This window comes from Pseudonaja textilis, chromosome 3 (genome assembly GCF_049901715.1).
Source record: "Pseudonaja textilis isolate UNSWEBS1 chromosome 3, rPseTex1.2, whole genome shotgun sequence".
NCBI classification, from domain to species: Eukaryota; Metazoa; Chordata; class Lepidosauria; order Squamata; family Elapidae; genus Pseudonaja; species Pseudonaja textilis.
Window position 1 is genome coordinate 55,255,337 of NC_141992.1, and position 12,001 is coordinate 55,267,337.

Genomic DNA, 12,001 nt, shown 5'->3' on the forward strand with positions numbered 1-12,001 from the left:
TGTACTTTAGGCTTGTATTTGTTTGTTTGTTTTTTCATTTTTATTTATATACCACTTTGGGATGGGAGTACATGGGAATAATATAGTAATATATTAAGTGGATGGAGAGAGATAGTACTGGTGATGAATAAGGCTGTTTTGTTTGTATGAGAACATCCTTTTTGCTTCCTATAATTAAAGCTGTTTTATTACACGGCCTGAGAAACTGCATTTTATTATATGGCAATTGCTACTACCAATCATCTATACAGCAGTCGTCAATGCTCATGATATTTGCAAACAAAAGTGTTTCTCTTGTCAGATAAATCCGTAGCTCCTATTTTGATGATAAAGTATAATTTTTGGCTCTATTAAGTGCATCATTTTAGATGGATATTTAGATAGAGGCAATTTTGTGAAGTCCCATAAAAAAGAAGACTACAAGGGAGGTTCTTATATGGGTATATCTCATATATTACTATTTTTACATATACCTTGCTATCCTGCCTACATTTTTCCTCACACCAGTACTTTATTCACATGTTTCTGTTATTGCTCTTAAATGTCTTCAAGCATTTCCTATTTTCCTAGTGCACTTCTCTTCTGATCCAATTGACCTTTTGGCTTTTCCAATTAAAGCAACATAGCTCCTCTGTATGAATGAAAGTTAATTCTGTCCACAGAATCTGTGTTAATGGTAAATACTGCCTTTGACTATAGCAGAAATAAAGACACAGTCAAAAAGTTTCAGCAACTATCTCAACACTGCCAATAGACAGAGTTTAAGGGAAACATACACAGAAACATTCTAAAAACATCCATATTTTGGGAAGCATTGCTAAAGCTTGATCTAAACAAGGCATAAAATCTGTTAAACTCTCTGTCCCAAGTCCTCACTAAGCTGATGGCTCACAAAAGATATAAGATTGTTCAGTGACATTAAAAATGCAAGAATGCAATATGGTTTGACAAGAAGCAGCATTTGAGGACAAAGAAAAATCAAACTTCTGACAACATATACAGCTATGAACAAGGATTGTGTTTATCCTGAAATCTTGGATTTTATCCAGTCACTGCACTAAGTATCAAGTTGCCATTAATATGACTGGGCAAAGCATTCATGTGGGTGCTTTGTGAAATGCACTGATGCAAGTGAAAACTAAAAGTATTAAGCCAGCAGCAATTCCTGAAAGGCTTGGTGTGGCTCAAGGCTCTTCAAGGTGGATATGCCCAGATTCTGTAGAAACTGCTAGCAAAGCAATGTACATGTGCATACATGTGGAGATGAATGGAACAGCTTTCAAAGCAGCTATTCCCAGTTTACCAACGGATGCAGCTGTCTCCTCATTTCAAAGAGGAGAATTTCATTTTTGCCAAGGTGTTGCTCCGAGTACTTTGCATAGCCCTATTATTAACCTCTGCATGCTGGAATGTCTTTCCTTTCTTGCAAACCCAAGATGGACTATTGACTCTGATTGCTATGTGTGGGAAAACGGACAGTTTCTCATGCAACAATAGCACATCATCATGAAGTCATGCAAGGCCACAAGGAATGAATCAGTTTCCTCTATGTTCTAGTGTAAAGAATAGGAAACAATGAAAATGCAGGTGCCTTGACCTTTTTCTAAGAATAGTACTTCCCAATCAAATACCAAGCCTTTCTGAGTCACCAAGTTATTTTACCAATGCTAGATACAGAACCAGGGCATAAAATCTATAAATGATTAAAGGTCTCCAAAAAAAAGCCATTTTCAAAACGCTTTGAACCAAACACAGTAGCTTCTTTCTCCACTTCTAGACGTATTATGAATACTGCTGTTATTTTTAAAATATTTTCTTCCAGTCTCCCTAAACCAAACAATATCTCGCCATAAGACTTCTAGCTGTAATCCTATCAAGTTTTTTTTAATGATATTCATTAGTAATTCTGAAAAATCACCATATCAGCAGAGGAAAGATATGTTAACCTTTGCTAGCCAATACACTCAATTGGCCTCTCCCTTACTACCACTCACTATGTACCATGCATTTTCTCCCCACACACCATGATCATGGTTTTTTTCCTCCAGTCTCTCCTTATCCTCCATTGTCTTTCAAAATGTCCATCTTTGAGAAAGTGAAAACAATATAGAGATATTGTATACATCCTTGAAAATTTGTTTTTAAAAATACCCCAGTAATATAGAAGTGATAAATCAACCCATTCAATCTAAAACAATATTCACACACAGAAATTATAGACAAGATTTAATATAACACAATCAAACTGAACATTGACAAATATACTTCATTTCCAGAGACCACGTGATGTCCTTCTCAATCGTAGCCATCTGAAGTCTTCTGAATTTTGACTCTAAATAGCAACTAAAGATTTTATTGTGGCTGTCTTTGGACCATAAGCAAGTCAGCAAAGGGAAAGCCTAGCACACAAGAAGCTAGAAGAAAAGCCAGAGCTTTTCCATGAGAAGGAGATTTTTCAAATTGAAGAGTCAATGAAGTTAGTACAAAATGGAAGAATTTGACACAAAGAATTTGACACAAAGTCAAATTCTACTCTTCCTATACACTAAGCACAGAAAATACGCTTCACATTCCTCTGACTAAGTCAGCATGAGTCACCATATCTGATAACAAAGCAAATGATTTACAACTGATGTTAACCCCAAATGTTATTTCCCCTACTGTGATCTCTATTTCTCTATCCTGAGATTTTGTGCTGCCCCCATTCTAAGATGCATCCACCCAACCTATATGAATTATAACCCAAGCTCTGTACATGAAGCTATTTTTCTTAGCAGAATATTTCCCTCCATTGAAATGTAAGAATTGATTATATGAAAGGCAGACTTTTAAAACAAAAAATCAATAGCCCAAATGAAAAAGTTACAAAAAGTACAATACAGCAAAGAGTTTTACTTAGCTCATATCAAATATTATTGTACAGGGATATTTTACTTTTATTCTTGATATATCCATCAATATTGATTAGTTATATCATTTCTAGACATTCATCAGAACTTTAGTGAACTTCACGTGGCAATTCTTAATGGTTTCTGGGTGGCACAAAATCTCCAACATACTTTCATCTTATATGTGCGGAAAGCCAGCAATAAGCTAGAACATCCACTCTGACAGCAGGAAAGGAAGAAAATCCTTGTCGAACTAAGGCATATGCTGCCAGCTTATCCCTCATTACTCCGAATTGACAAAACAGGTTGTGCTAATTTTCCTTGTATAGTTGCTCAGAATACATCTTAGATTTGTTTATGTAACAAAATGAGAAACAGTATTATCAGCAATTTCATCTAGCAAGCTTTTATTTAATGAGAATAGAATTTAAAATGCAAACCTATGCTATTTGTTTATACCATAATTCAAACAAAATAATGTTAAGAGCTGTTGCAGATCTATGTGTTACATAGTTTCTTGATTCCACTATCAATTTTCACTCCCTAAGTGGATAATATAAAGAGTTGGGTTCAGTCAGGGTGGAGCCACATATTAATCTATATAGGCTTGAGAAATGTTTTAGAAAAATGTAAGATATTTGAGTAATCCAACAATAACGTATGAACCAAGAAATGAAGGAGGCATCCATGCCTCAGCAGCTATTATTACATGTAACTACAAAAGAAAATAGGTTCAGTGGTAGTTTTGTTGAAGTGAATAAAACAAAAAGTCTTAAGTATTTTAAAGGACAAAAATAGCTAGCTAATATTTGGGGCAGGGAGGAGGGAGGGGAGTCAGAAATTCTAGGGAAGAAAGGTTTAGATATGCTCCAATTGACCCAGCCTATCCTAGGGAAATGCTAAGTTATTATGCATAGAGATGCTATATCAGGATGGCCACAATGAGATTTTCCAGCTGCAGACCATATTCCATCAAGTACAGTAAGACTCTATTAGCTGAAATACAATAGGAACTTTGCTTCACCCAGGTTCTGAGAAAATAACTCCTCATTTCAATGCAAAACAGCAATGCTTATTAAATACCTGCTTAAAGGAAGAGAAGGAGAATACTATAGAAGGAAGGGGAAATGATGGAAATGAAGAGACAACAAAGAATGAGATGGGGGAGGGCAAGAGAAACATATTAGCAATGAAAGTACCTTTTTGAGATTAATCCACTGTTTGAAGTAATCAGCAACTGGAAGCCCTAAGTACTGGCATTGTCCAGGTAACCTGTAAGAAAAAGAGCAGGTTGGTTTCAAGTAGAACAGTCTAAGTACCCAAGAAAGGAGAGATAACAGAATGTACCATCTGATTCTAGCATCTTGCAAGAGTTTTAACTTTATTCTCGCTTTTTTACCTTGCCATATATATTTCAACACAATTTTATTTATGCTAGAATAAGAGGAGGATTTGGTTTGCCTAATTGGGAGTTGTATTACCAAGCTGCAAATTTGATGTGGGTTAAGGAATGGATAACATTAAGAAGTACTAGATTGTTGACATTAGAAGGACATGACCTGTTGTTGCGGTGGCATGCTTTTTTATGGTATAAAGGAACTAAAACACAGGAGTACTTTAGAAGACGTTATATACGGAGTGTCTGTGGTTAAGCTGGGAGACGATTAAAAGACAATGTTATTTGAAAATTCCAGTCCGGCTATCGACTATTGAAGAATTTTCTTATCCTATAATATACAAAAAGGAACAAACAGTTATATATGGTGAAATATTGAATGAAAAGGGTGAACTTAAATCTATACAAAAACTAGAGGAACAAGATATAAAGATGAATTGGTTTTCATATGCGCAAATACATTCAAGGTATGATAAAGATTCTAAAACAGAATGTTTCTATGATAAACTGACTGACTTAGATAAGATTTTGACAGGTACTGATGAAAAGGTGATTAAAAATTTGTATGGATATTTATTAGAAATTAAACTAGAAGAAGAACAAGTTAAAGAAACTATGATTGCTCGGGGGAAGAATTTTGGATATGGGATTGATCTTGAGAAATGGCAAAAATTGTGGTCTCAAAATTATAAAATGACAATGTCAACAGCATATAAAGAAAATCTGTATAAGATGTTTTACAGGTGGCACTTTCCCCCGACAAGAATAGCAAGAATGTTCAAGAATAAATCCGAAAAATGTTGGAAATGTCATCAGATACCTGGCTCATATTACCATATGTGGTGGACTTGTGCGGATGCTAAAAAATATTGGACTAAAATCCACATGTGATTGGAAAAAATGACAAAGAAGCATATAGATTTGAAATCAGAAATATTTTTATTGGGAATTTTACCTGAAATATATAGTAAAGATTTGAAATACCTGATTGTAAATGTATTAACAGCGGCTAGGATTGTATTTGCTAAAAACTGGAAAAATGAGAAAATACCATCACAGGAGGAAATCATTAAGAAAATATTGGAATGTGCTGAAATGAGTAGACTGACATTTGAAATTAGAGAACAAGATGATAAACAATTTTATAAAATTTGGGATCTATTCTATCAATGGTTAGACAATAAAATATTGTAATGAAATATGTAGACTTTTAGAAAAAAAAATATATAAAGGGCGTTGGTACTTACCTGATACGCCCGTTTTCTGTGAGTTGTGAAGAGCATCCAGAAGTGGGAGGTGCTTCAGTCTCTTCTGGAAAGGCTGGGCTTAAAACTTCAGGATGCTCCTCCTCCTCCACAGGACACCTCCTCAGCGTCCCCCAGTTTTGTAAAGACTGAGTGCCAAAGTCCGGGACTCATCATCTAATCTAGATCCCTGACTGGAACGGAACCCCACCAGATGGAAAGAAATGGGTGGGGCTGGATGCTCTTCACAGCTCACAGAGAACGGGCATATCAGGTAAGTACCAACGCCCTTTCTCCCATGAGCTGTTCAGAGCATCCAGAAATGGGACATACCAAAGCTTGGCCAGTCCTTAGGGAGGAACTCCATCCGGATTGAAATCCACTCCTAAACTCTGTGGACCCTCTGCAGGATTATTCTGCCAAATGAAGCGTCCGCTGAGGCATAGACATCAATTTTATATTTTCTGACAAAGGGAGATGGTGAAGCCCAAGTTGCTGCTCTGCAAATTTCGTCTGTGGAAGCCTGTGTGGCCCATGCTGCTGATGTTGCCGCACTCCTTGTTGAGTGGGCTGCAATGCCCTTAGGAACTGAGATGGACTGGCATTCGTAACTTTTAGCTATGCTGGCTCTCAACCATCTATCAATGGTCGTCAACGATGCCTTTTTCCCTAAAGTGGATGGGTTGAAGGATAGGAATAGAGCCTCAGATTTTCGAAATGCCGCCGTGCGGTCTAGATAGATGCTTAAGGCCCTTCGAATGTCAAGTCGATGCCATTGATGCTCCAGTCTATGAGATGGTTTCGGACAAAAATTTGGAAGCACCAACTCCTGCGCTCTGTGGAAGGCTGAATTTACTTTAGGAGTGAACAATGGATCCAATCGGAGAACCACTCTGTCCACATGAAACACGCTCAGGTCCTTTCTCATTGACAATGCCGCCAATTCGGAAATCCTCCTTGCTGATGTGACTGCAATTAGGAAGGCCACCTTATATGTCAGGAATTTAAGACTAGCGGTTGTACGGGCCAGTTGTAAGTGCGGTTAACACCTTGTTGAGGTCCCAGGTGGGATAGTGGTGAATTACAGGAGGTCGTAAGTTTGCAGCACCCTTAAGGAAGCTGTGGACATGTGGATGTTGCGCTATGGAACGGAGGTCACCTCAGGCTATCACCGAGGCTAAAGCCTCCACCTGTCTGCGTAAAGTATTTGGAGATAGGCCCTTGGTCAACCCCTCCTGTAAAAAGTCCAATAATTGTCCTATTGATGGGGCAGTTGGGTCAATCTTAGACCCCTGGCACCAGCGACAGAAAGCGGACCACATGTCCTCATATATACGATTTGTTGAGGACCATCTGGATGATTGAATGGTGGCAATAGCATCCTCTGAAATCTGTTGGGCCCTTAAACGGCTCCGCTCAACCTCCATATGGCTAGACTGAGCCATTGTGGGTTCAGGTAAAGTATCGGCCCTTGGGAGAGGGAAACCTTCGACGGTGGAATTTTCCAAGGTTGTTCTCTTGACAGGTCCTGTAAGTCTGCGAGCCACGTTCGCCTGGACCAGTAAGGGGAGACCAATATCAATTCCACTCGTTCCTCCAATGTCTGGATCAACCTGGGTATTACCGGGAGTGGAGGAAATACATATAGAAGTCCAGGAGGCCACTGACAACGCAGGGCATTGACGGCCTCCGCCCCCTGAGTCGGGTACCTTGAAATATACTGGGGCAATTGGGTGTTGAGAGGAGAGGCAAACAGATCGATCACCAGTTGCCCAAACCTCCGCACTGCTTCCTGGAAGACAGATGGGTGTAGGCGCCACTCTGCCTGATCTATCATGGCCCTGCTGAGCCAGTCTGCTTGTGTGTTTAAGGCCCCTGCTATGTGTTCTGCCTTGAGGGAAAAAAGATTGGCCTTGGCCCACTTGAACAAATTGGCCGTCTCCAGCATCAGAAGTTTGGAATGGGTACCCCCCTGTCTGTTTACGTGGGCCTTGGTTGTGATATTGTCTGTCACGACCAGAACGTGGCATGATTGGAAAAGGGGTAGAAGCTGTGTAAGGCCAGGTGAACTGCTCACAGCTCCAACAGGTTGATGCTTTGTGATTGTTCGGAAATAGTCCAAATTCCTTGCGCAATGTGGGATTGGAAGTGAACTCCCCATCCTACCAGGCTGGCATCGGTTGTGATCGTTGCCCTGTAAGGTTCCTTGAAAGGACACCCCTTGTTTATTGATTTTTCCGACCACCAGCGGAGTGATCGGAGAACATTGTGCAGTACCTTTATCCGGACATTGGAAGTGGCTCTTCCGGATCGCTGGAAAGGTAGCAGGAACCATTGCAGCTCTCTAGAATGGAATTGAGCCCAAGGCACAATGGAAATACAAGAAATCAGTTTCTTAACAGTTGAGACAGCACTGCCAGGGAAGCCCTCTTTAAGGCTCTGATATTTCTGGCCAAAGATTGGATACTGTTTAACCTGTCCTGAGAGAGAAACACCTTGCCCTCCACAGTATCTATCACTGCCCCTAAATGAACTAACCTAGTTGAGGGGATCAAATGGCTTTTATCCCAATTTATGGAAAAGCCATGACCCTGAAGGATCTCCAGAGTAATCTTGGTATCCAATTTTTCTTGATATCTAGAAGATGACAAAATTAAAATATCATCCAGATAACACTGTAAGCGAATACATTTGATCCTGAGGGAGGCAGCCAAGGCAGTGAGGACCTTGGTAAAAGTCCTAGGGGCCGAAGCCAGACCGAATGGTAGGGCGATATATTCGTAGTGCCGATCACAATAGCAGAATCTAAGATATTTGTAGTGAGCAGGTCTAATTGGTATATGTAGATAAGACTCTGTGAGATCTAGAGAGCTCAGGACATCATTCTCTGATGCTCAGCAGAATGGACTGGAGAGTAGTCATCTTGAATTTTCCATAAACCAATGATCTGTTCAGACGTTTGAGGTCCAGAATTGCCCTCCAGCCCCCCGAATATGTAGAAGATGATTGATAGCCTCCTGCATCAACGCCCTCTTAATGGGGTCCGTGGACCCAGGGCTCCTAATGAAAAAGTTCAGGGGGGAGGATTGAAACTCTAGCGCCAAACCAAACCTAATAGTGTCCTTGACCCACGCATCAGAGGTGGAGCTGTCCCATTGATCAGCAAACAATTTTAGCCGCCCTCCAATGGGAACTGCTGTCAAGGACTCACTTGGGGCGATGAAAAAATCAGCCTTCGGTGCCTCTGGGGTTTCTTCTGTTTTGGCCTCCCCACTGACCTCTATCGGAAGATTCAGACCTATCCTGTCTAAAACTGGGTCTGTAGCCTGATATTCTCTGAGATCTGGGAACGTATGGGCCTTGATAGTAGGGCCGAAAGGAACCCCTTCAAAACGACTGGGGCGTTGTTTTCAGACCTCCAAAAGAGAGGGGGAAGCACTTTTTTCTTGTTTCTATTCTCAATAAGGAGGGGCTCCAAAATACTGCTAAATAATTTATCCCCCGATATTGGGGCTGATTCCAACTTGCATTTATGCTTGGTATCCGCCTGCCAATGTCTGAGTCATAGCAGTCTCCGTGCTGATACATGAGATGCTATGGCCCTAGACGAGAATTTGACTGCTTTAAATGTGGCGTCGGCGGAGAATTCTGCTGCTGCAATAATTTTAGCTATGTCCTGGTGGGCTCTGACATTTGATGCCGGCAATATATCCCTCAAGTGGAAGAGCCATTGTAGGGAGGACCATGTAAAAAAAGGACACAGCTGTAGCTGCCCTAATTGCCCAGGCGTCAGAAACGTGCGCCCAACTGTGCTCTCTTTTCTTCCGGTCTCAGGGCTTCCTCGGCCTCATTGGGAAAGGTTGAAGAAGAGGGCAGTGTCACAATGGGCTCATCCACCTCCGGCGTTTTGAGAAAATTTGAAAACTCTGGTGCCAAATTATAATATCGTTTATCGTACCCTGTTGGGGCTGGGTAGGATGCTGCTGGTGCCAATTGATTTTGTACTAATTCAGCAAACATACGAGGGACAGGAATAGTTTCCACCTCATTAACCGGTTGTGAGAATATTAGATCCTTGGATTCGTCCTGAGACCCTGTTGACAATGGATGAGGGTTTGATGTGCCTAGTTTAGCGGTGTTCTTTGCCTTGAACAGTAAGGATTTAAAAAGGTGCAGACAAAAAAGGCCAGAAAAGGTAGGTTGGTCTGGAATGAGGCCTTCGTCGTCCGACATTCCCCGTTCTAGTGGGTCAGCCTCTGACAACCCCAAGTCCATGTGATGGATCAACCCCACCTCCATGGGAACATCCTGATCCTCAAATTCTACCTCCTCCCAAAGGCCCTGGGCTGATATGTTAGGAATATTGGGGAATACCTGAGTTTGATGTTGTCCCATATGCGCAAAGGATCGAGCAGACAGGGATCCCGCATCCGAAGCGGCCGAGAAGTGTCTGGTCCTGATGGATTGCTGAACTCCAGCCGCAATGCCCCTTTGAATCGCCATCTCCATCCATTGCCTCATTTCGATGGCGATAGTCTCAGGTAATCCCTCCTCCTGTCTTAGGCCGGCAACCATAGGGGTGAAGGTTGCTTCTGGGATTTGCTGGGCAGTGCTCATTGGAGGAGATGTGCCTATGGGAGGTTGTCCAGACACAGCCTGCCTGGGCTGGGTGGATAAGTCCTAGGGCCCCAACAATGGACTTGGGTCCTGATCAGATTGTTGTGTCATAGCCATCTTGTCTGCCTCCCTGGCTCGTTTCTGCAATTGCCTTTCCAAAGCTAGGTGCCGTCTATGGGCATCCTTATCCGTCGCCTTAGAGGCCTTTTGGGGGACCACTGGCTTATCTCGGGACTTATTTGTCTTGGAGCGGAAAGCGTTGTCATCTTCCATTGTGGATGACTGATTCTCTTGCCTCTGACTTTAATTTTTTTAAAAAAATTATTAGTATTAGTACTTTGGGGTGATGCCTTCCCCTGTGGTTGAAAGTACATGTGTCTATATCTATATGTAAAACTGTGCATATGGTAAACAGTATCTAAGGGCCCCAACAAGGGAAACCCCCAAGCGCTCCAAGTGAAAACTTTCTGGATCCCTGGTCCCCAACAAGGGAAACCAGCTATACAGGATCTGAGGTGGATTCTTTCCTGTCAAAACGAAACGTCCCGCTGTTTAAAATGGCACTTGCGGCTTCACTCCAAAGAAATGATCCAAAGGCAATTGCAAGGAAATTCCTGTTTAATGACTAGCCTGCTTATCCAATGTCAGCCAGACAAGGGAAAGCTAAACCCAGGGAGAACAAAGTGGGAAGGTACTGCCCCGGTCCTCAAAAAGGGAAACCAGCAGGGAATGGTGCCTGTGATATTTAGGCGCTAACTTGAGCCAGCCATTGAAAAAGGTGGGAAGCCAGAATCTCCGCTGCTAATGTCTGAGAAGTCTAACGAGCCGCTGCTGCTGAGGCTTTAACCTGCGAGTTAAATGCTCCTGTCAGACGAAACGGCAAGGCAAAGTAAACTGCGGCTGCGAGTGCTCCGCTACTATCGCAGAGAAGATGATCGGAAAGTTAGATAAGGTAATTGCCTGAGGCAGTCACCTCAGGCTGCCTGTGGAGTGGCAGACTCCGCTAGTTGCAAAGAAACTGTTTTTAAACTGATCGAGGCAACCTAATAGAGGCACAAGCCTGAAAAAAGCCAAATTAAATGGGGAAGATTTTTACAAGCCGAAATAACCCAAGAGCAAATCTGAATCAGAAAACCGTTCCAGTCAGGGAGTGCACAACCTCTTACCACAAAGGCTGAGCTAAAACTGGGGGGTGCTGAGGAGGTGTCCCGTGGAGGAGGAGGAGCGTCCCAGAGTTTTAAGCCCAGCCTTTCCAAAAGAGACTGAAGCACCTCCCACTTCTGGATGCTCTGAACAGCTCATGGGAGAAAGGTGTATTCTTTTCTAATTATATCTATAAAATGATTCTACGAAAGAACAGGGACGATGATACGAATTGTTATAAAACAAATTAAGTAAAATATGATCATTTTGGAAAACATGACTGAATAAAAGTATAGTCAAATGATTGATTAATAATCATATTAATGTATTTAATATATTGATTGAAAATATGAGATTATATACAATGTAATTATAATTGAAGACTATGAAATGGAAGCACAAAACAATTTGTAAACCAACCTGTACACTGTATGTGCATATATGGAAGACGATTTGATGTTTTTATGTTTTGTTTATGTTTGTTTTAAAAACCAATAAAATTTTATATATATAAAAAAAAGAATGTACCATCTCTATTTCAGCCCAAACCTCAGTCTTCTTAGGAGTACATGTCTCTCTAATTGAGAGATCCCCAATCCTTTTGGAAAGGCAGGCACATCTGATGTTTTGAAAGCAAATTATTAAACAAAGAAATATGGTTGCCTCAAGGTGTTTGCCTATTCACAAATTGGCTACCATTATGGGTGGACAAA

At 41.3% G+C, this 12,001-nt stretch overlaps 1 protein-coding gene across 3 annotated transcripts in view; it reads right to left on the reverse strand.

Moving 5' to 3' along the window:
* ERI3 (ERI1 exoribonuclease family member 3) overlaps positions 1-12,001 on the reverse strand; it is a 218,555-nt gene that overhangs the window by 136,145 nt on the left and 70,409 nt on the right. For all 3 annotated transcript variants that reach the window (XM_026707006.2, XM_087929797.1, XM_087929795.1), the window contains exon 6: positions 4,088-4,160. In XM_026707006.2, coding sequence (XP_026562791.1) covers positions 4,088-4,160 — 73 coding nt within the window. The remainder of the gene's footprint in view (positions 1-4,087; positions 4,161-12,001) is intronic.